The sequence below is a fragment of the Bos taurus genome, chromosome 14 (assembly GCF_002263795.3).
Source record: "Bos taurus isolate L1 Dominette 01449 registration number 42190680 breed Hereford chromosome 14, ARS-UCD2.0, whole genome shotgun sequence".
NCBI lineage: Eukaryota > Metazoa > Chordata > Mammalia > Artiodactyla > Bovidae > Bos > Bos taurus.
Window position 1 is genome coordinate 21991459 of NC_037341.1, and position 24228 is coordinate 22015686.

The 24228-nt window shown below is 44.0% G+C and overlaps 1 protein-coding gene across 3 annotated transcripts; it reads right to left on the reverse strand.

Annotated features, from left to right (window-relative positions):
- Positions 1 to 1942: 1942 nt before the first annotated feature.
- LYPLA1 (lysophospholipase 1) lies at positions 1943 to 19537 on the reverse strand. 3 transcript variants are annotated; one of them, XM_025001713.2, is made up of 10 exons: positions 19444 to 19537; positions 18417 to 18448; positions 13299 to 13364; positions 11733 to 11780; positions 9910 to 9980; positions 8867 to 8940; positions 6856 to 6957; positions 6408 to 6464; positions 5576 to 5752; positions 1943 to 3702 (listed from the first exon to the last, which is right to left on the reverse strand). In XM_025001713.2, exons 1-10 carry the CDS (start codon positions 19510 to 19512, stop codon positions 3649 to 3651), a joined length of 750 nt encoding a protein of 249 aa, XP_024857481.1. In that variant the 5' UTR covers positions 19513 to 19537; the 3' UTR covers positions 1943 to 3648.
- Positions 19538 to 24228: the final 4691 nt, after the last annotated feature.

The window sequence follows — 24228 nt, forward strand, 5'->3', positions numbered from 1 at the left end:
ATTCATTTTTTTTCTTTTTTGGCTCCATTGGGTCTTGGTTGTGGCACACAGTCAGGCCGCGTGTCATGTGGGATCTCAGCTCCCTGCCCAGGGATGGAACCCACATCCCCTGCATTGAAAGGTGGATTCTTAACCACTGGACCACAAGGGAAGACCCTAGAGCCTTAGTTTTGTTTCTTCTGTTAGTAACTCATGTTGCTTCCTGAATCTAAGATTTCTTACCTTTCCTGAAGTCTGGAAAAATGTCAAGTCATTTTATCTTCAAGTGTTGCTTCTCTGCCATTCTGTGCTCCGCAACTTCCATGAAACTTTAGGTTGGACCTCTTCATTTTGCTTTTCTAGTCTCTCACCCTTCCTTTTGGTACCTCGAATTTCTTCTAATGAGTTTCTTTCATACACAGTTTCATGCATACAAGTCTTCTGTGTTTAATATGCATTTTAACTCATCTATTTGAGTATTTTTTGTAGGTCATATTATTACAATTCAAACTCAAGGAGTGTGGGGTTTCAGTTTGGGAAGCACGGTGGTGATGGTTGCACACGCTACTGAACTGTATACTTTGAAAGTGGTTTAAATGGTAAATTTTGTTATATTTAACCACAATAAAAAAAATCTGAAGAATAAAGTATATCCAAGCCTGGCCTGCTCCCCCTCCTGTCCTTACCGGCTTCATCCCTGCCCCAGTCATGCTGTGTAACCTGTTTTATCAGATTCTTCACATCCTTCTCACATATGGGTTTCTTTTTTTTCATGCAAATCCTAGCCAAGTGAAATATATGGGTGTTATTTTCTCCACCCCTTTGTGTTTCACATTTCTTCATCAGTAATGTATTCTGAATCTTTCCCGAATTAATTCTTTTTGTTTTAACAGCTGTGTAACAATCCATTGTACAGGTGAAGAGTAATTTATTTAGCTGGGCCACTTTTATTCCACATGCGGTTGTTTCAGGTATTTTACCCCATCATAAATACCATCATAAATAATCCTTCTCCATGAAGATTTCTCACTTAAGTGTTTATGTTGTGCTTCTGCAAGTTTGCATTTTTAATGTTTAGAAGCATTTAAATTACGTCCCTGGGGCACAGAACATGTCAGGGGACTACAGGGTAAGAAAAACACATCATTTTGAACCCTGGCTTCTACATATATCAACTCTGGGACCATGGGCAAACACTTCATCTCTCCAAGTATATTTCCTCTTCTGGAAAAAAAAGATAAGGTTGATGTGAGGACTATATGAGTAAAGGATATAAAATGCCTAGTACAGTGCCTGCCTGGAATGGATTAAGTACTTAAGTTTTAGTAAGACACTGTTGTTATCTGTAGATAGACTTAAAACCATGCTTGGACCACATCTATTTTTGAACCAAGAGTTTCAAAAGGATGGTGAAATCAAAGGTTATCACATGAATTAAGCCGCTGCTGTGGAGGATAAATCTAAGAAAGAGCTAAAGCTGGAGACAAGATTTCAGCACAGAACTCTCTAAAGCAGGAAGGCCAACCTCAAATGGAACAAGCAGCCTCACAAAAAGGTGAGCTGGTCACTTGATTCAAAATCAAAAGCCAAAGGACTGTTTAAAAGGCAGACAGGATTCCTTTACAGGGAAAAAGAAAGAAATCAGCAGTGAAATAAAAGGAGAAAAAAACCACTTGGATAACTGATTTATGACACTAATTTTAAAATCCCGTTAAACTATTTGAAAGGAGAAGACAGAAGGAGACACCACAGAAAACTTCAGTAAGCCAGGAACCCTTAAGATCAAACTGGAGATTTTTTTAGCGCATTAACACTGGCTCCCACTTGACTCCACTCCACCATCAATCTGCTCTCTCCACCTATATTCCTGTGACTGCATCATTGTCTTCCTCCTTTTCCGTACAGCCATTCCAAGGCAAATTCAAAAGTCAAAGATATTCCAAAGAGCCAAGTCACAGCAAAGTCAGAATTCAATTTTATTTCACATTGATAGAAACCGTGAAAAAGATTTACATTTTCCCACGTTACAGCACAGCATTTCAATGGGATATTTCTTGCCATAAGTTAGATCTTGCTGATTTGTGTCAGTGAAACAACAGTTTATATTCTTAAGGTAAAGCAAAATGACTTAGTAAATGATTGTTTAAAAACTGTGAATCCAGACATAAACATATGGCTTCATTATTCACATGCTCTGTGTAGTCCATACCAAGTCATTTCCATCATCAAATAGCACCCATTTATGAAGATGCCATCCTAACACTGTCCTAGTCAGCTGGAATACAGCAGAAAAATGACCAGTTCAGAAATATCAAGTGTACATTTTTGGTATGTATTAAACTGTGTGGTAACTACACCACATGTATTGAGTTCTAACTAACTTTTGTTACCCATAAATTTATTTTCAAGTAATTTTAACCAATAATTTGAAAAATCTGATTATTTAAAATCAAATAATTGCTATTTTTACATTTGCACAAAAGCTAACTTAAAAAGATCATTTGACTACAGTGAAAATTTTAAATGAGTCTGTTGGCAGAGAAGAGTAAAGCAAAATTTTTGAAAGGATTGTTCATTTCCTACAGCAGTCGGTTTCAAACATATGTGCAGAATAAGTAAATTCTATGCTATGAGGAGAATCACCTCAGAGCAAATCATCTTTGAGATTACAGTTTTTAAGATCTGTTTTAAATATTCCAGAACATACTAGAATATGAACTATTCTTTTCAGTTAATTACAGGAAAATACAACCACAGAATTATTTTCATTACCTGCACTGAAGATTCTATAACTCTGCAGGTCCAAAATGTGGACTAAACTCCAGTTTAGGAAGTAGTGTACAAACTCTGAAGGGATGTCAGGTTTCTTTCTATAAGTATCAATACATTTTTACTCCACCAAGTCTGTGATTCAGAATGTCAAATTACAGCATATATTGACTGTGGGTGTCCATGGCAAGGAGGCAATATTTGGTCTTTTATGAAGGATAAAAAGAAGAAAGAACATATTTCTAGAGAGGAGAAAAGAATATTAAATAGAACAGAAATTATATTCAGCAAAGAAAAACCTGGTCCCCAAAATAAAAGGGCCATTAATTCTAGAGAGCAATATTACTCTTTATGGACACTTAGAAGCATTATCCCTCTTATAAGGAATATTGTAATAACACCTCATTCTTAATATTATAATCATTAAGTATATAAGAACACATATAAAAATACGGATACTGCAATGGTGACTATGTAATTTAGGGATGTGTCCATAGTCCTAAGTCACAGCACGTATAAACCCTTTATGTCTTAACTGCTCATTTACACCTGAACAAGGTTTCATTAAGCATACTAGTAATTTTCAAGTGATGTAGTAAAAAAAAGTCCGGTTGCAGTATTTTATGATTTTGCTGAATTACATTTGGGAGAAAGAAGCTAGCTGCTTCATCTATTTTAATACTAGTATATCCTGGATCATATCATACAAATACATATAGAGAAATGTCAAAGATCATACATTTCCCACGAGGAGATTTATTTAGTCTGTTTCATTGGTGTATATTTGCAAAACGTTTTAACACTGCAAACATTAGAGGTTTCAAGGTCGGGCACAGGAAGAAGTGTGTGCTCCACTGGACGATGCTGGTGTGCACTTCTACACAAGGCCTCTTGGTGGCGTCAGTCAACAGGAGGTAGGAGCTTATCAATGAACTGCTTGATGTCCATCATTTCCTGTTTGGAATAAAGAGGTCTGATAAGCAGTTACACAAATCAGAAATGAAATCCCCACTAAATTCCGCTAACTAAATCCATGGTGTGCACAGATAAGGTGAAACCACAGTTTTACTACAATTACATAAAAGTGGTGACAGAGAAATGAAGCACCAACAGAAATCTGGGAATACTTCCTATGATGATAGTGATGATTGTATTAATACATTCAATGACTGCTCTGGTGTTATGAAGTCCCAGGAAAATGGTATGCACTTTGTTCCACTGGGGGTCAGGGGGAAGGGCGGTTGAGAAGTGACAATAACCACCTGGAGAAGACATGGTACACACACACAACTATTGTCAACTAAGCGTCAGTGCCCAGCTTCTAACACACCCCCACTAAAACAATGACGCTATACCAGCAGCACCAAACACGCTGTGCCTTCATGAGGAATCACACACAACCAGCCACCTGAAGGAGGGAGGGCAGGTGCCCAAAACAGGCCTGGAGAGCCGTGGAAGCGAGCCCATCCCCGAGGACATGGCTCCATGCCTCCTGCCTGTAGCTCCACCTTATCACTGCCCCAGAACAGGCTCCCTGCTATTACCCCTGGTGTCTGACCTCACAGGTCCACACCCCAGCACGCAGAGACCCTTCACCAGTATCACCTCCAGCCTATTGTACATCCTCTGTGGTCCCAAAGGTCCCTGCGATGCCCCCTCCTCCAGCCCCACCGCCTCGCACTTTGTGCCCCAAACTGTCTATCCACTGTCCTCCCATTTGGTGCACAGGTCCCCTCCACACAAACACTGGTGCCCAGGTGCACCCCCGAGTCTTCAGTGTGCTGACCCAGAGGTACTGCGTTTGCGGTCCTGGCTTGGGTGTGTGTGTGCTAACCTTGGGGCACCTGTGACGGGATGCCTGCTGTGAGGACCACTGGTTTGGACCTGTAGCCCCTCCCTCCTGGGATCTGGCTGCTGGCCTTGCCAAATCTGATACGTCATCAGGGGTTCAACTGCCTTCTCAGTCACACCTAGAGTCCTACGTCCCCCATCCTTCTGGATAAATCTTACTACTTGCCTTCTCTGCCTTTAAAGCACATGATTTAGCCAGGCTGACAGGTGCAAACAATGTTAACTTGGACTGCCTTGGTGCTGAGCAGTCAGTTTTTAGTTTTTAGAGCCTCTGAACCTATCCTGACGTCCTTCATTCTTAACAAGCAATCACCCTTCTCAGGTTTTCAGAGAACTTTTAAAAAACTTCTAACGTAACATACATCACAGTCTGCTCGCTATATAGTCACTTGGATATATACCCTTCTCCCCTATTAAAAATTCTCGTTTGAGTTAATCTACTTTAGATTTTCGGAGAAGGCAATGGCAACCCACTCCAGTACTCTTGCCTGGAAAATCCAATGGATGGAGGAGCCTGGTGGGCTGAAGTCCATGGGGTCACTAGGAGTTGGACACAACTAAGCGACTTCACTTTCACTTTTCACTTTCATGCACTGGAGAAGGAAATGGCAACCCACTCCAATGTTCTTGCCTGGAGAATCCCAGGGACGGGGGAGCCTGGTGGGCTGCCGTCTATGGGGTCGCACAGAGTCGGACACGACTGAAGCGACTTAGCAGCAGCAGCACTTTAGATTTTAATAAAGGAATGTTTTTTGTCCTTGAATTACATACAATGTTTGCAAGTGGGAAGTTGATGAATGAATGTTGAATTAAATGCAATAAACTTTGATCTAAGTCCTACTAACCTATGGTTCAATGTGAATTCATTCATTAACTTCTTTTAAACCCCCAAGCCATCAAATGTTATTTATCCTAAAAATATCACATGCAAAAAGTTGCAGAGGTATGCCTGTCATTGCTGCTTCCTGTCGTTTACCTGTTGACATGAACTGTGCATCATGCCTGCGTAGGTTCTGAAGGTCACATTGGCTGGATTCACCAATGTCTTCAGCTTCTCAGCAGTGAGAGAACCGAACATCAGGGGGACTAGAGGATCCAGGTCCCCATGGCATTGAAGAATAGAAATGTCTCTATTCACGCCACCGATAGGGCCCTGCAGACAACACGACAGAACTGTGTTATTCACTCAAAGGGGTGGCGCACTGTGTCAGGCGCGTACAACCAGAGAACAGGCACGTATCATACAGCATGTTCTTACATCACAGGTGACATCTGGCCACAGAAATGAAACTCCCTCCATCCCTGTGCCCTCCACCTCTTCATTTAAAGGACATAGGATCACCCTGCTTGTATTAAATGTTCTCCTAATGAATCAGTTCCTCAAAGCACATTGTATCCTAGTCATATGTCCAGTGTCTGGACTCAGTATGTTTTAGCTGAATCATGTTCTTCTCAGCTCTTACTTGATTTAAATAAGAAGGTTAATAAACAACACTATGTGTGAGACACCAAAGAGTTACTATATAGTGACAAGGAAAAAAGAAAACACTAGATTTAAAGATGAATTTGAAAATATCCTTATCCTTCATGTGTACTATGTACTGCTTTACATGTTGAGTATTTAAAAACTACATTCTCTGGCAAAATTCTGCTATTAAGCAGTGAGCATACTGAGCATTCCAAAAACATTATTTCTATGTATTAAAAATAGCCCTAATTTTTGATATAAATCTTACAGTGTACCAAAGACATCAAATATAGAATTCATGCCAGCAGGGACTTCTTTCTTTCTTGTTTTAAGGACTCACGCATTTCTTCCATTTTCTGCAATCCACAGTAAAGGCAGTGTAGTGTGCAGATAAAGTCTAAATAAATACATCACAAAGCAAACAGATACTTTCTGTATTTTCAGCTCAATTTGTTGTGACCCTAAAACCGCCCTAAAAATTTAAGTTTATTACTACAATAGCCCTGTCGCTCAGTCGTGTCCGACTCTTTGTGACCCCATGGACTGTAGCCTACCAGGCTCCTCTGTCCATGGAATTTCCCAGGCAATAGTATTGGAGTGGATTGCCATTTCCTTCTCCAGGGGATCTTCCCAACCCAGGGATCGAACCCAGGTCTCCCGCATTGTAGACAGACGCTTTACCGTCTGAGCCACCAGGGAAGTCCTAATAAGCTAATATGAGGCTGTTCTCAACAATATCTGCCACCTCAGAGCTCAGCGATGCCCTGCTGCACGCATGCGTCAGGCACCTGTGGAAACGAAGCCCGCAGTGGCAGCCAGCAGCTGAGAGCGGTGACCCCGGCCAGCTTCTGCTGTGTGGTCAGAGCCGTGTACAGAGATAAAGCTCCTCCCTGGAGAGACAACAGGCAGAGTCAGTGGGGCGGATCTGCTGCCAAGAGCAGTGGGGGTGATTCTTGTTATCAATACCATCTGTTAGAAAAAAAGTCACACTGGATGGCTGACATCTAATGAAATTAGGCAAACTGGTAGAAACACACGCACCCCCCAGCAGCACGTCCTCCAGGACTTGACTCTCCACCTTGAAGGCAGTCATGAGACTCCAGTGACGCCCCAACCAGCCAAGATGCAGTTTGAACAGCAGAGTTCATGGCTGCCCTGACAATGCTTGAGGGTTAGTCCAATTTATAGTCACTATCCTCTTTGCAAAGTCTTGGGTAGAAAATCAAATCTGGTCTTAAACTGGTATTACTTTCCAAAACAAGAATTCAGGATGATAAAGACTGTCTGGAGGGACACCTTGGGAGCACTGGCCGGCAGCTCACAACCCCCCCGCCCAGGCCTGGAGCCTGCATTCACTCTGGCCCACAGCTTCCAGGGCCACACAAGGATATGAGAGCCTTTCTCATCTGAGAAATTCGGTGACTGTCAAGCTCTGTGTGGCTGGAACTGTAACACGTAAGCTCAAGAATGGGAAAAGCGAGAGGAAGCAGAGGCCAACCACAGATGGCGAGGCAAGTGAGGCCGACGGGCAGATGCAGGGGGAGAGCACCTGAGGCCGAGCTGCCTCCGGGAGCCTGGCTTCATTCTCATCGCTGGCTTCTGGGATGTGACCCCAGACTCGTAACTTACTCTTTCTTGCCTAAGGTGTTAGGATTTAGTTTCTGCCTGCTCTAATCAACGAATCTCATTGGCAGACTCCTGTCTGAACCAAGTGTTCATTCCTATAACCACATGTATGTCACAGTGTGTGCACTACAATGTACATTACCCATGACTTCCAACAAATATCACATCAACAGCACGTCTTTTTACTGTATCATATCAACAACTTATGTTTCCATCGAATTCTAACTTCTAAATGATTCCATAATTCCGATACTGCCCTAATTCAGGTCGTCTGGACGCTAAACTGTTGCCTTGGAGAATTTACAGATTGGCAGTGAGGGCAGTTTGGGGGGTGGGGGGTGACATGGCAAACAGGTGATGAGCTGAAATGAAGATGTAAATGCCAGTATGTTGTAACTGTAGAAAAAGCACCGCAGGTGGGAGAAAAAGTACAGGAAGAGAAGAAAGATGCCAAAAGTAAACACCATACACTTTTATCTAAAACCTTTTCTGCATGACAAGAAAAAAGAGGACAGAATGACATCACCAAGACTGACTTAGCTCCCCTCACCAGAACCATCTACTCCAGAATGGAAACCACAGAGGGATCCTCAAACAGGGTGCGGCTGAAGCACCCCCGACCTTGGGACCAGCACAGATCAGGAGTGGTCAGCAAGTGGCTGGAGCAGCCCCCCAGCTAGGTCCCCTTTGTCGGGGCCCCTACTCTGATCCCACCCGACTCGGATTCCAGGGGGTTCGTGGGGCTCGACCGCTGGGAATTTGTGAGAAAAAGAAGGAAGGGATTTTTCTCTTTGACCTTATTTCCCATCAGTCATCTCCTCCTGGGACAGGGCCGCATACCCGTGTTTCAGCAGTTTTATCTAGAGGTGCACACACTATTAACAGATACAGCTACTTGTGCGCTGTGGTTACTCAAGAAAAACACATTCCAGGCTCCAATTGATTTCCTTAAATAAACTGACTTTCAAGTCGTAATCTATAGAGTGAAGCCTATCACTGAGAGAGAAAACTAGAAAAGAAGAACTTCCCAGTCCAATCAAACTTAATTCAGCATTAAAGGTAAGGAGTACATCATATTCTGTAACATCTTCTAAAAACAGGACTCCCATAAAAAAAGGATCAGGACTTCTAGACAAATACACCGATGACACACCACCCAAACTTTTATCTTACCTGAGAAAATCCTCCCAAAATAATTCTGTTAGAAGGAATGCCGTTCTTCACCTCTTGATCTATCAAAGCTTTAACTAAAAATAACATAAAAAAATAAAATCACCAAAAATTAAATTACCAATACTTTCAAAGATAAGTCCACTGATGTGCTTTTCCATTATTAATTTTTTCCTATTTAAATTGTATCAGTGTATTAAAGGTCAAAACAAGTGAAAAACTTGAACCACTCTTTTAAAATACAAAATTAGGATGTATTTTTAAGAACTCAATTTTGTAGGCACTGCTTAAACTGTTCAGTTATTTGTCACATGATCTATAAAGCAGTTTTTTCTCTCATCAGTGTGGAGGGATATGAATATTCCTTTATCCACGGTCCATTCTGCTCATATACATTCTATAGTTCTTTCTCTCCAATGAACCCCAGGCATTTGTACCTAAAAGCTGTTACTTTAAAATTGTAGATAGTTAAGTACTTTACGTGGGTTGTGATTTACAGTGCTTGAATAATTTACCTTATTATTTAAAAACCCCAAACACAGTATTAATTATCCCTATAGCCAGTAAATAATGTGGGAGGGGGGGGAAACAGATGAATTCTTTTGTTTCCGCAAAATATTTCAACACATATCACTAACTAAATTACTCGGTAACTCCCTATAATTCCATTTTTCTTTATAATACTATGAGAATAACTGCTCCTTTTTACAAATTTATCTCCTTTCACTTTTGACATATATATGTAAGAGTTTCACCTTTGTAAGATGAAAATTTCCAAATTTAACTGGCCACAAGTATGAGATATTCTGTGACTTTGTTTGCCTACATCAATGAAAGCAAAATGATGCATCTGACAGCATTTAAGTTTGATAAAACGCCATTCTTCCCCATCCACCTCATCTTCATGGACCATAATTAACAGTCCAACAAGGTAAGAGTGATCAGAAAAGAGTGGCATAGTGCCACCACCTGAGTTTAGACAGCTGCATAGTTTTCATCAACAGCAATACAACAACCGAATCTACTATAAAACTTTCTTTACTTACCATTTTCTGCTGCCTGTTTAATTCCAGTTTCATCCTCCAGTGAATCTGGCGAAAGCCCAATAATGTCAAACCTGGAAAACAAAGCAAAGTCCTAAAAGAATTGTTTGATTCTAAGAATATCTACCTTTGATAAGAAGATGATAACTTCAGAGAAAAAAGGCTAACCAGAAATATTCTCTAGAACATTAAATTCAAACTAAACTGCTTCTGGGCTTCCCAGATAGCTCAGATGGTAAAGAATCCACATGCCAATGCAGGAGACACAGGACACGTGGGTTTGATCCCTGGATCAGGAAGATCCCCTGAAGAAGGGCATGGTACCCCACTCCAGCATTCTTGCCTGGAGAATTCCAAGGACAGGAGACCCTGGTGGGCTACAGTCTATGGAATTGCAGAGAGTCAGATACAACTTAATGACTAAATAACAACAACTGTCTCTGCAGGCCAAACAGTCAACTTAAAGGTGTGAATATGACATCCTGTGAGTTCCTTTTGCACTAAGTAGACGCAGATGCTATTAGAAAGTCACTGTCACATAATTTAAAGTTAGAAACACCTGCAGAATGACCTAGTCTAACCTGACACATGGGGAGGAATCTTCAGCCCTTGAGACACCTGAATAGAAGCCATCTCCTCACTTCCCTCCTAGTCATCCTAAGTCTACTGGCTGGAGACCCCTGCACCAGCGTGGCACCTCACACGCAAGGCCTACGCCTGCTGCACAAGGCCCTCGGGCCGCCTCCACCAAGGTCTGCAGAGCCTGTCACCACTCGACCCTGAATCTGGGTCTGCCCCGCTGTCCACTATGTGTTCAGACTACGGTCAGGAGCTATGTGAGGTGGAAGTCTTGGTGTCAGACAGGGATTCTGTCAGAGAAGGAAGAGAGAAGAATCAGAGGCCACCGTGGGCAGGAACCTGTGAGAGTCGCCAAGGAATCTCCCATAGACACAGATGAACGTTCAGGTGGGTTAGAAGGGGTGGGGACAAGCAGAGGATAAGGTGGCAACACACTGGAGTCCCCACGATGTCCTGACAGGAGTGTGGAGACAGGGGAGCAAACAAGTAGGAACAAGTATGCCTGCTGGTTAGGTCTGAGCTAAGTGCCTTCAGAGATGGGGCAGCTCCAGGTGGCAGAGCCCAGGGGAGATGTGGGTGCCTGAGGCTGAGAGAGGAAAAGGTCAGTGGGAAGAGAAGAGTCCTGGAAGCAACAGCCACTCAAGGCTGTGAACGGGCCACGGACATTGGATCCCCAAGTCACCGGAAAGGTAAGACGTCAGCAGGAGCCGGAGGAAAAAGGAAAACAGGACCCGGGGGTCGGAGTTGTCATTTCTGAGCAGACCTGAGGGCAGGGCTCTCAGAGCAGCAGGAGGAACGCGTGGCCTGGACGTGGCTCAGAGAACAAAGGAGCGACTGTGAAGCACACAGGGAACGCCTGGCACCCTGTAGACCTCCAGAGGGCTCATCAGGAAGTGGTCTCCCCACACACCCGCCAGCTTGCCAAGCCGAGGTGGGAGGTGGACGCCCCATCTGGTCACGGCAGTCAGCAGAGGCGTGTCAAGTGGTGAGGGACACTCTGCAGCATTTCTACCCACCCACTCACTCCTCTTTCTCTACCTGCTGTCGCAGCTCCTTCAGTTTACCCCTGAACCTAAGTCATGAGAACCATTTCACTTTAGAACTTTGCAACTTAAAGATAGTTCATTAAAAATTGATGTATGCAAAAGCAATTTTGATTAAACAAAAACAAAAAAAAGAAAAACTTACCAAAAAACCCCCTAAATACAAGTAAAAAGTTGTTAGTAAATTAGTGAAGTCTTACTTACCATGATGGCATGGCCATGTTCATATTTAATGTTACAGGCATAACCGGCCTACATGGGGAAGAAAAAAGAAAAACAAGAATAATACACCAAAGCACAGAACCTAGTCAACACCATCTGTTGCAGATAATTACTTGAGGCTCACACAACATCCAGTGTGCAATTTTAAACAGATGATCTGCTTAGCTGCACGCACACCTGTACAACTCTGTGCTCCACACTCTCCAAATGGTTCTTGAGACAAAAGCGGCCACTGGGATGGACTAAAGTTGGCAAACAAATATCTTTCTTTATCAACACCTTTACTTGATGCTTTCAGACCAGACGTGAGAAAGAAAACAGTGGCCAACATGGCTGGAAATGTCTGAGACTGGCTAAGCAGGGGGCAAGGGATGCAAGCAATTTACTGCACAGAAAAGGTGATGTCGATTCCCATAGGCTCAATGACATGTGTGCTGATTTTCTAGTTCTTAGCTGCTTACAAGACCTCTAAATAAGTAAGGGAAACATAAGCTTTGCCTGAGTGTCCATTATACCCAACTCAGTTCTGTGCTGACAATGTCGGACCACCCGCCTGCAGCCAGGTACCAAAGGAGAGAAGAACAGACACACTCTAACTGCATCTCACCACCATGCTCCTTACTTGAGAAACAAGTCCACCTGAAATGTCACAAAATCTTAGCAAATTTCCTTGAGGACATAAACTTGCTTCCCTAGGTTCAAAGATAGGTTTACACCAAATTCAGTCTGGGGGCCAGTAACAATAGAGCAGGAATTCCAACAGCATCAAGAATTCTGCCTCTGGCCTGAGTCATTAAGAAGCATACGGCAACCCTGGCCACAGTATGTGGCTGTCGCTGACAACGGTTAAGATGAAGAAGATGAAGCCTGTGCTACAGGATAAGAAGAGGAGGGAACCTTTTCTTACCTAGTCTCAGATACTCTTCCTCTTTCGTATTTATCGACTCTGCTGCTATGACCACTTCCGAGGCTGAACTACTGACCCGTCAGCACTCGTCTCATCCCACCGGCTTCTCCACGGCTACCACTCCTCAGCACCCTCTGATCTAAGACCTGCTCATCTCAGGGACTTTCTGAATTTGCTCAAAACTTACTAGTATCTTTTGGACACCTACAAATATTTTCAGGATTCAAAGCCAAATCTAACAGACTCCAAAGTATGTGTTCTCTTTGTGCTGCATCATACTGTCTCTAATTGATGGAATTTGAAAGGGTTTTCAAGGTAGTCACAAACCTGACAGGTAAATCCCCTTCAGAGACAGCTCATGGATATCCTCAGAGCTTAACAGGTATCTGTGTATCTACAGGAATTTTTCTGGCTGCTGTGAGTTCAATCGATCTTCAAAGTAGCATTATTTTAAATTTCTCAATTAAAAAAAAAAAAGGAAGAAAAATTCAAGGTAACCAGGTCACATTTATGTTTTAAAGAACTTACTAATCTTTAGTTTGAAGCTGAACATATACAAACGCATTTCTGGAAAAGTAAAGCTATCATGCTTCTTCTTCTCTGGATTCCAAATTGAAAGCCTGAAAACTGGAAACACTTACGCATGCGGGCAGATGTATTTGATGTGGGCGCTTCTGATTCCGGCAAAGGCTTCTGCCCATCCATGCCTGGTGGAGAAGTAACGCCATTAGATACTGTTTTAGTCCCGTTAGTTAGTAACAGAATAAATAGTTACTTACATTTGTAAGGGTAAATTTTAACCCCTTAAAAAATCATTGCCAACCTAGAAATAACCCAAAGCGTGTGATTTCAGCTTTACCGTGAGAAACTCTCTAATGGTTCCTAGAGAACAGTGTTTTCTCTTTCATATACTTCATTGGGCTTTCAAATCTACAAAGTGTATTTTTTTAAGCTCTATAATCTCCCAACCATATGCCTACCAAAATACCCAAGACAGATGATATAATTCATTTTATATGAAGAAAAAACTCTCACAGGGGTAAAGCAACTGTCTGCTATCTCTCTTTTGCTACTACACCAATCAAAAATAAAACAACTCTAACATTCGCTCTTTGTGCAAATGTGGACACATGTTCAAAATGGAGTAAGAGAAAAACTAGAAAAATATAAACGTCATCAAAATCCTTCCAGCCAGAAATAAAGTTAATCTTTTTACATATTTTTTCCAAGTTCTGCATGCTATCACTGGAGAGGTAAACACAGATTTAACAAGAGTGGGATCACACTACAAACACACAGCTCCCTACTTACTTACACACTTGACATTACACCTGGTACTTTCTACATGTTACCTCTGTGTGCTCAGTTGCTTAGGTTGTGTCCAGCTCTTTATGACCCTATGGACTGTGGCCTGCCAGGCTCCTCTGTCCATGGGATTCTCCAGGCAAGAATACTCGAGTGGGTTGCCATGCCCTCCTCCAGGGGATCTTCCAGACCCAGGGATCGAACCCACATCTCCTGTGGCTCCTGCACTGCAGGCAGATTCTTTACCACTGAGCCACCAGGGAAGCCCCATTACCTCTACTAAAGGGTAAAATAAAAGTAACGTAAGCCTTTTTTGGATAAAATGGTTTTGAAATAAATGTTAACTGCTTTTCTGTTAACTACTTCTCTATTTTAATCCACCTTCCCCAAAAGTGTTAAGGACACAGAAACCTCACTGAAAAGGCAAACACAGAGAGGGCTGAAACCGATACTGTAGACTGTCAGTGAATACACACAGAATGAAGGAATGTTTTAGAAGATCACTATTTGGCAACCATCACAATAACAGATGCAGACAGCAATCATCAATGGATGCTAAATCCAGAGGTGAAAAATGGACATTTTTATGAAATCATAGCATCTACCCACCAAATACTTTTTAAGTGCAATTATACTAATTTATTCTGGAGACACTTGTAGACACTATCTTAACCAGGTAGTGAAACATAAAATCAGCATCAGAGGCACAAAAATCAACCCAGTGAGAAGTCACATAAACCAGACTGAGGGCCACCCCACCCAGGAACTGGTTCGTCAGGGAGAAGGGTCCAGGTCACCAAAGCTAAGAAGATGGACCGATCCAGACTGAAGGAGCCTCAGGAGATTTGACAGCTCAACCTGACCAGCTCACTTGTGATCTGGACCCACAAAGGACACTGCTGGTCAAAGCAGGGGGATGTGACTGTGGACGGTGGGTTTGACGGGAGCTTCGGGTCAACACGAACAGCCTGACCGATGGGTATACTGTAGTCACACGGTTGTGCCTTCTGCTTGCAAAACACACTGCAGCTCTGTGGAGTAATGAGGCAACAAGCCTGCAACTTTATTCTTGAATGTATGAGAAATGTTAACAACTGGGCAATCTGAGTGAAGGGCAAAAGGACCGCTGGATACTACTTCTGTAACTTTTATGTAAATGTGAAGTTATTTTAATAGAAGCAGCTAAAATTTTACACAAAGATAACGATGGAACGTAATCTGTTAAGTGATTCTATGAGTCCACATGACAGAAGTGAGGAGGGTCAAGCCAAAAATGCAAGGGGAGTGGCAGTTAGAGAACCACATCACAGTAACACCTGCCTCCAGTGACAATCACCCATGGAAAAAGCCCTGGGTCAAAGTCCGCTGTACGATTTGCATCATCTAAAAGCACCTCCCCATGACTTGCGCTTACCACACAGGGAAAACACAGCGGCGGCAAAGCCCCAATGGAAGAGACCACCTTCACCGAGTGGCCTGGGGCAGCATGAGTAACGGGACAGAGGACCCCATCTGGCTTCCAGCATGAAGCAATGAACGGGGCTGAACTGCCATGTGAGGAAGTGCCACACAAACCTAAACGGGGGACCAGTCCCATCCATGCAGAAAGGTAAACATCCAGAACACCAGAGAGGAGCAGAGGGACTGTCCCAGATTAAAAGAGACTTGAGCGTTGCAGCTGCTCAGGGCAGTGCGGCAGGGACCGAAGGGCAAGGGGAGAGGATTACTACAAAGGACATTACTGGGGCAGCTGCCAAGGTCTGTTAGGTAACAGGGTAGACCGATAAGAACATTAAAGAAGTGCTAAACTTCCTGAATCAGATACTGTTCTGTGGTTATACAGGAGACTCTGCTCATGCTTAGGAGGTAAGTGCTAAAGTTGGGAAGTAAAGAATCATGGTACTGGCAACTTTTCCAAGTTTAGGCAAACACAGTAACATGTTAGATAGAGCTCAGTGAATCTGAGTAGAAGGAATTGAGGAATCTGTTTTACTCTAGCATATGCTCACTCAGTCGTGTCCAACTCTTTGCATCCCTATGGACTGGAGTCCACAAGGCTCCTCTCTGTCCATGGGATTATCCCAGCAAGCATACTAGAGTGGATAGCCATTTCCTCCTGCAGGGGATCTTTCAGACCAGGGACAGAACCAGTCTCCTCTCCTGGTAGGTGGAGTCAGGAATCACTGACTCCTGACTGAGTCACCACTGAGTCACTCAGTTACCACTGAGTCACCTGGGAAGCCCCTTTATTCTTGCAACTCTTCTATACCTTTAAAAGTATTTAAAAAAAATTTTTTTAATACTCTCAAAAGTATTTATCTTTTGGGTTGTAGGATTTCAACTGGTTTCATTCTCTTCTCAAATATATTTGAATCTGAATTTTTTTTTACAAGACAAATGTAACACTTCCATAATCATAACAAAAGCTGTCTTTATTTTGGAAGGAAAACTGATCTCAGGCAATATAGTGTGGACGAACACATTTTATTATACAAGTTATGCAGAGGAACATGTGGTCAGATGTGTTTCTTGCAGAACTTTTCAGAGCTTTAAACACGCTAGTGCCCACACAGTAAAGCTTCAAAGGGAGAATAAGCCATATCATATTCCCTTGACACTAAGATATAATCTAAGTGGCACCACTGAAAAAAATCTTTTTATAAAAAAAAAAATCACCACCACAATAAACACATGTAAGATGAATACCAAAAAAAAAAAAAAAAAGATGAATACCAATCTCAGAAACATAAAATGTGGGGAAAATGACATATGGGAATTGAGAAAATATGGAATTACACAGGGTCTCCCAATCTCATTTGACCACAAACGCTTTTCATGAGGAATCTACAGGATATAGACTGCTAGATCCAAGTTAAGACAGCACACCTTGGCTGGCCCTGCAAAAAAGAACCTTAGCCAAAAAAAAAAAGAAAGCTGCCCATTTTTATAGCAACAAACTGAATTGCTTAATCCTCTTCACCCTGAAGTCAACCTGACAAAAGAACCTCAGTTCTCCAAAAACTATCTTAAACACTGAATTACCATTTGTCAGATAGGCTGCTGCTGAATTTTCTCATGTGTTAATGCAACCAGTTAAATGTCAGCTTTCTTTGGTGCCACCCCACCACTGAGACCTCTAATTTTTTTATATAAACTTCACTCTTAGTCAAGATGTCACAGCTGCTCTCAGCCTTTATAATCTCACGGTGGTCATTTTCGTCACCATCTCACTCTTAACTTCTGTCTAAAGTATCTGGCTACACTGGGGTCCACACAGAACCTTCCTCCAAATGAAGATTTTTTCTCTTGCCCTGATTCTTCAGGCCTCAAAGCTCTTTATTGGGAAAGTTGCAAGGGACCAAGATGCTCTCTGTCTGTCAGGTAATAAAACAGGGCTTCTCTAAAAACCTCTGGATTAGATAGATAGACGGATAAATAAATAGGAAAACAAGTCTTTCTTTTTCATAGAACTACTTGTTGACCATAAAGTCCTATAACCCTTCCCATACATAACTCCATGTAAGGCATGGACCTCCACTTGGGGGGCCTAAAAGGATTTAAGACTTAATCTAATTCTAGCCCAGTGCCTCCTTGTAAAGACTCAATAGTGTCTTGGCTCCTTTATCAAAATTTATTTGTTTCACTTTCCCTCCAATTTTGTAATTTTTTAACAAAAATTTTATAACAACAATTTGACTGACATTTCAAACAGATAATCATGGATTTAAATTTTAAAAACCCCTCAGGACTTCTCTGGTGGTCCAGGGGTTGACTTTGAGCTCTTAATGCAGGGGGCCTGGGTTCGAGCCCTGCTCAGGGAATTAGATCCTCATGCAGCAAGGAAGATCTTGCACACTGCAACAAAGATCCCGGGTCGCCGCAACTAAGATCTGGCATAGCTCCCCGGCTTCCCCCCCCAAAAGCTCTCAATACAGAGAAAAGCTGAGTGACAGATAAACCACAGGGCTAAAGCCACGTGTCTGATAAGCCTCCAAACAAATCTTTAAACTGCATCCTCTGCCCTTCAACTGATTTTTGAACAGAACATCTAAGATTTCACTCAGAACACTCACATTGCTAGTATCTCACTAAACAAAATCCACCAGTTCTTCTCAAGCTGCCCTGAAATTTCACCTCCGCAAAGTTCTCAAGTGCAGGCTCTACAAACATACCTCCCAACTCTGGCATCCAGTACCCATGGCAACTCAAGGAGGAGTTTGCAGTTTTAATATGTTCCAGAAACACGAGTTGATGCATGACAAATTAAGAGGATGGGGGAAACTGCAGGGGGTGGGGCTGGGAATCAAAAAAGAAAGGATTCTATCTCATGACCCAAGTGTAAGAAATATGACTAGCAGTCTTTTTTATACAATCCTAGAGTTCTTCAACAGTGAATTCTTGCTTGTGTAGGGGTGCATGACCTCGTTCATCAGGGTACTAAGGATGGTACCTACCCTGTGTCTCCCAATCCATGAAGGAAGATCACCTAGAAGAGAAGAGAGCAATGACTGATTAATACCCCCAAGAAACCACCAGAATGTCACAGCCCCGGGCTCTGGTTAAGCTGGATACCAGGAGTCACAGAACACCGCCTTCAGCAAGTTAATTATCTCCACAGACCTCGCTGAAGCGGCAAAAATACTTAACTTCTCTCTTTGCAGCTCCTCAGATAACTTACGTGGGGTTTTAGCACTTCTTGAGGTTCCAGTTAGACATGCTTCTGGGTAAACGATCACATTCTACAGAACACAGTTGTCTCTTTCAGGTCAGACCGTGAGAGTCTCACCTACACGGTAGAATTTTTCCATCACAAAAAAGGAGCTTCCCGGGGTAAAAGTTTGAGATCCTCACGCACAAGTTTCCTAAGGAGTGGCACCCCTGACCGAAAACGACACTAAACCTTCAAACTCTGAGATGAGGGGTGTGAGGTGCGAATATAAAGTCCTGTTCCTGGGGGCTAAGGCCTTTCCCATCCACAGACAGGCAGAAACCTGCTCCAGAGCTGCCTGGGGCTGGGGCGCCGTCGGCTCACATAGGGGCCTAGGAGTGGGGTGCCTGGCGGGGAGGGGGCGGGGAGGGAGGTCCCGGGGCCGGGGCGCGGGTAGGGGACTCTGGATGTGGGCGGGGGACTCAGGATGGGATGGGGGTTCGGGCTGGAGGTTCAGGATGGGGACAAGTGGATCGGGACTAGGGACTCAGGATTGGGTACAAGGGGATCGGGGCACGGGCTCAGGATGGGGACACGGGGATCTGGGCTAGGAGCTCAGAATGGGTACACGGGGCCGGAGGCTCAGGAAGGGGATGGGAGCTCGAGGGTGGGAAAACAGCCTCCAGTTCGCCGTGACCCCGCGCCCTCCGCACATAGCCGGGCCAGGCGGCGCCTATCACCCCCGCCCGACCGCACCCGACCCACCGGCCGGGCGTCCCGCCCCCTCCCCCCGGCCCGCGGGCGCCCCGGCGCGCGCCCGCGCCCGCACTCACCGCGGCGGTGGCCTTACGGGCGGCAGGCACGATGGCGGGCAGCGGAGCCGACATGTTATTGCCGCACATACACCGGCTCCCGCGGCCGCGCGTCGGAAGCGGAAGGCGGAGCGGGCGCCCGGCCGGGCCCAAGGGCGTGCGAGCGGCGAGTCGGGCCCGCCCACGGGCGCGCGCTCCGGCGCGTGCGCGCCCTCCGGCCCCGCGCCGCCCTCCGGCCCCGCGCGTCCCTGCCGCCCTCCGCGCCGCTGCCCGCGCGTCACAATGTCCCGCCGAGTGGCGCCCGGTTGGCTGCGGCCGAGGGCTGCCTGAGCTGACCTCCGCGTGCGGGCCGCGCATGCTCCTTGCGGGCGGAGGGCTGGCGGGCCGGGGCGCGCGGTCACTGACGACCCCGGGCATTCGGTCTCTGCCCTGCGAAGGTGGGGACTTGGGGCAGCTTTGGCGGCGTTTCTTTTAGGGGCCGCTCCACTGTTTACTTCGGGGGTCCGCTCCCCTCCTCCTCTAAACTGCAGCTGGAGAGGGAAACGGTTGTCACTGGGTTTCCACGGTTCACCGGTGGGCGGATGTGGAGTTAATACTGATTTAGGCACCCGACCACGGGAGGGGGCCCAATGCCTATGTACTAGTTGGTGGGGTCTGGGAGGAGCAGAGATGGTCACACTTAAAAGTTAGAATGCCCTGACCTTCGGAAGGTTACGACTGACCACTGGTGAAAAGCCACAACTTGTGAGCTATGGTCTCGTTTTGTTTGGGAGCTCACTGAGGACTGTACCCTGGGACACAGCCTCTGAACGCTGAGGAGCATCTCTGGAATGGGGGGCGTGGGCGAGGTCAGCATCTGTATGATTTTGGTCCAAGTGTTCAGATGGTCAAGCAGCATTTCTGTAGGTTGCTGGTAGTCAGGAGAAAATACGGTTTTGGTGCTTTTCTGAAGGTGGGAAGATACCAGTTTGGGTTCATAAAAATTTTCACCTGGAAGTATCTACTATCTGAAGGCCTATTCTTCGAGTTTTCTCCTGGAACACAGATGCCTCCTTCTTTACTGTCTGAGCCACCAGGTAAGTCCCTGGATGCCTCATTCTTGATCTCCACCCTGAACTCCTTTCAGGGGGTATTGAAGGTCAGGGACTGTTGACTTCATTCTTGTAGAACCAGACGGCAAATGACATTGTCTTAATCTAGTGGAGAGATTTAAAGCTATATTGTTGTTGCCTAGATGCTAAGTTGGCCCCATGGACAGAGGCCCGCCAGGCACCTCTGTTGGTGGGATTCTCCAGGGAAGAATACTGGAGTGGGTTGCTCGTTTCCTTCTCTAAGGAGGTCTGGGTCTTCCTGACCCAGAGAGCGAAGTCGTGTGTCCTGCATTGCAGGCAGATTCTTTAACGGAGCCATCTGGGAAGCCCTAAAGGATATATACAACCTGTCAAAAGAGTAACAACCAGCCCCAAATGGAGCCAAGCCCTTTGTGCCAAGTCTGCATCATCACCAAACTGAAACTCACTACCTGAACTTGTCTGTTTCAGTCTCTGGAAAGATGTCAGAATCAGTCTGGAATTTCCTGGTGGGTATGAGGGTGTTAGAGAGCCTGATAGGATCCCTTCCATCTCCCCCCCAAAATGAGTTAATCTGCTCCCTCTTGATGAAAGTGAAAGAGGAGAGTGAAAAGGCTGGCTTAAAACAACATTCAAAATACTAATATGGCATCCAGTCCCATCACTCCATGGCAAATAGATGGGGAAACAACGGAAACAGTGGCAGACTTTATTTTGGGGAGCTCCAAAAATCACAGCAGATGGTAACTGCAGCCATGAAATTAAAAGACACTTGCTCCTTGGAAGAAAAACTATGACCAACCTAGATAGCATATTAAAAAGCAGAGACATTACTTTGCTGACAAAGGTCTGTCTAGTCAAAGCTATGGTTTTTCCAATAGTCATGTATGGATGTGAAAGCTGAGCGCTGAAGAACTGATGCTTTTGAACTGTGGTGTTGGAGAAGACTCTTAAGAGTCCCTTGAACTGCAAGGAGATCCAACCAGTCAATGCTAAAGGAAATCCGTCCTGAATATTCATTGGAAGGACTGATGGTGAAGCTGAAACTCCAATACTTTGGCCATCTGATGCGAAGGGCCGACTCATTGGAAAAGACCCTGATGCTGGGCAAGATTGAAGGCAGGAGAAGGGGACGATAGAGAATGAGATGGTTGGAGGAAGCACTGACTGGATGGACATGACTTTGAGCAACCTCTGGGAGTTGGTGATGGACAGGGAAGCCTGGCATGCTGCAGTCCATGGGGTCACAAAGAGTAGGACACGACTGAGCGACTGAACTGAACTCTTGTTCTCATCTTCTTTCTACCTCTAAAAGTCCTCTGTCTGTGCAGCTCCTCAGACCTTTCTGCTTGCCATATGGGATGCTGCCCAATTCATGAATGGTTGCATAAAGCCATTAGTTTTTAATTTACTCAGTTGAAGTTATGTTGTTGTTTTTTTTTTTTAAACTGAAGGACAATTGCTTTACAGTATTGCATTGGTTTCTACCAAAGATCAACATGAATCAACCATAGGTTTACCCATGTCCCTTCCCACTTGAACATCCCTCCCACCTTCCCCCCACATCCCAGCCTTCTAGGTTGTTACGGAGCCCCAGTTTTGTTTTTAACAGTCCTTAGGGAGTCCAGGGTAAAGAAGATAGTGAGCAAAGATCTTTAAAAAAAAAACAAAAAACAAAAAACTTCACATTACTCACATGATAGCCAGAATGCTGAAAGTTGAAGGTCTTATACATGTTTTTTTTGTTGTTGTTTTTTCAATCATTCTTGTCCTGAATCTGAGTGCTGAAAATTTTGTGGGTTCTCAAAACCCTTAAATTGATGCTGATTAAAAAAAAAGGGGGGGGGTGTGGCTTTGGGGATTTTCATTGAGAGGCTCATGAATCTACAGACCAATTTGAGGAAATCTGACAACTGAAACTTCTAAGAACTGATAGATACCACAGACCAATTTGAGGAAATCTGACAACTGAAACTTCTAAGAACTGATAGATATTAATTTTGGTAATGTTGGATTTCTGTCAGTAACGTTTTATACTTTTCATCACATAGACCTGAATAGCGTGAAAGTTGCTCAGTTGTGTCCAACTCTTTGCGACCCCATAGACTATACAGTCCATGGAATTCTCCAGGCCAGAATACTGGAGGGGGCAGCCATTTCCTTCTCTAGGGGATCTTCCCAACCCTAGACCTAGGATCGAACCCTAGGTCTCCCGCATTGCAGGTGGATTCTTTACCAGCTGAGCCACAATGAAAGCAGAAGAGTACTGGAGTGTGTAGCCTACTGCCTTCTCCAGGGGATCATCCTGACCCAGGAATCAAACTGGGGTATCCTGCATTGCAGACAGATTCTTTACCAACTGAGCTACCAGGGAAGCCCCATTGGCCTAATATTTTGTCAAATTTATCCCCCCCAAATCCATATTTAATGCTGTTTTAATTTTTAATGATCGTCATGTGGGATGTTATTTCTCCCACCATGAATTAAACCTGTACTCCCTGAAGTGGGAGCATGGAGTCTTAACCACCAGACTGTCAGGGAAGTCCCACTTCATTCTTTTATATGACTCAGTGGTCACTATTAACCAGGGCTGGAGTCAGGATGAACTTAAATAGTTGCTGAGGTGTTTTCTTATTACAGGGTCTCCTTAATGTGATTTAAACAGGGGCTAGCACAACACCCCAAGCATGTGGGTGGTTAATAAACATTATCCTGCAATGATGATGATGATGTAAAACTTCTATAGACATAAAGATCAATGACTTATGACTTATTCACCACACACCCTTAATTTTACATTCTTAAAACATAGGTGAGACTCATCAAATTTTCACTTTTATATGCTTGGTCAACATGTTGCTATGGGATAAATTGGAGTCTACAGCTAACCACAAACAATTATTACTTGTACTATTATTAACCGATGTCCACCAATAACATTACATAGCCTATACAACAAAAAGCATCTACTTCCCAGAAGTGCAGCACACTGTTTTATGTTTCCTGTGTCTCATTTATTCAATAGAAATTTTTTTGATGATAAAAAACAATATTGGAATGAACACTCACCCAGAAGCTCGTAACTTAGTGAAAACTATGATTTTTCTAGATAAGGGGGAAAATTGTGTTTCTTTCTGAAGATTAGGACATATTTTGCAACATATTTTGCAATTTTCTTCCCAGAATTATGAAATTTATAACAGAAAGATGATGAAATATATTGAACTGAGAAGCCTTAAGGTCAGAAACTAGCTTTTATTTTTTCACTGTATTTCTTTCTATATTTCTAAATAGAGTCTGGTCTTGTATCGTCACACTGTTTTACGGAACTCACATATTTGTATTTTTTTTTTCAATTGAAGGATAATTGCTTTACAGAATTTTGTTTTCTTCTGCCACATATCAACATGAATCAGCTACAGGTATACATATGTCCGATCCCTCTTGACGGAGAAGGCAATGGCACCTCACTCCAGTACTCTTGCCTGGAAAATCCCATGGACAGAGGAACCTGGTGGGCTGCAGTCCATGAGGTCGCTAAGAGTCGGACACTGATCGACTTCACTTTCACTTTTCACTTTCATGCATTGGAGAAGGCAATGGCAACCCACTCCAGTGTTCTTGCCTGGAGAATCCCAGGGACTGGGGAGCCTGGTGGTCTGCCATCTATGGAGTCGCACAGAGTCCGACACGACTGAAGCGACTTAGCAGCAGCAGCAGCTCCCTCTTGAAAGTA

Excerpts from the sequence above, each read along its gene's own strand:
- LYPLA1 (XM_025001713.2), bottom strand. The coding sequence starts at position 19,512 with ATGTGCGGCAATAACATGTCGGCTCCGCTGCCCGCCATCGTGCCTGCC. Across the intron at positions 11,781-13,298 it reads AAATACATCTGCCCGCATGC|GCCGGTTATGCCTGTAACAT; the intron begins GTAAGTGTTTCC and ends TTCCCCATGTAG. Across the intron at positions 8,941-9,909 it reads TAAACAGGCAGCAGAAAATG|TTAAAGCTTTGATAGATCAA; the intron begins GTAAGTAAAGAA and ends TGTTATTTTTAG.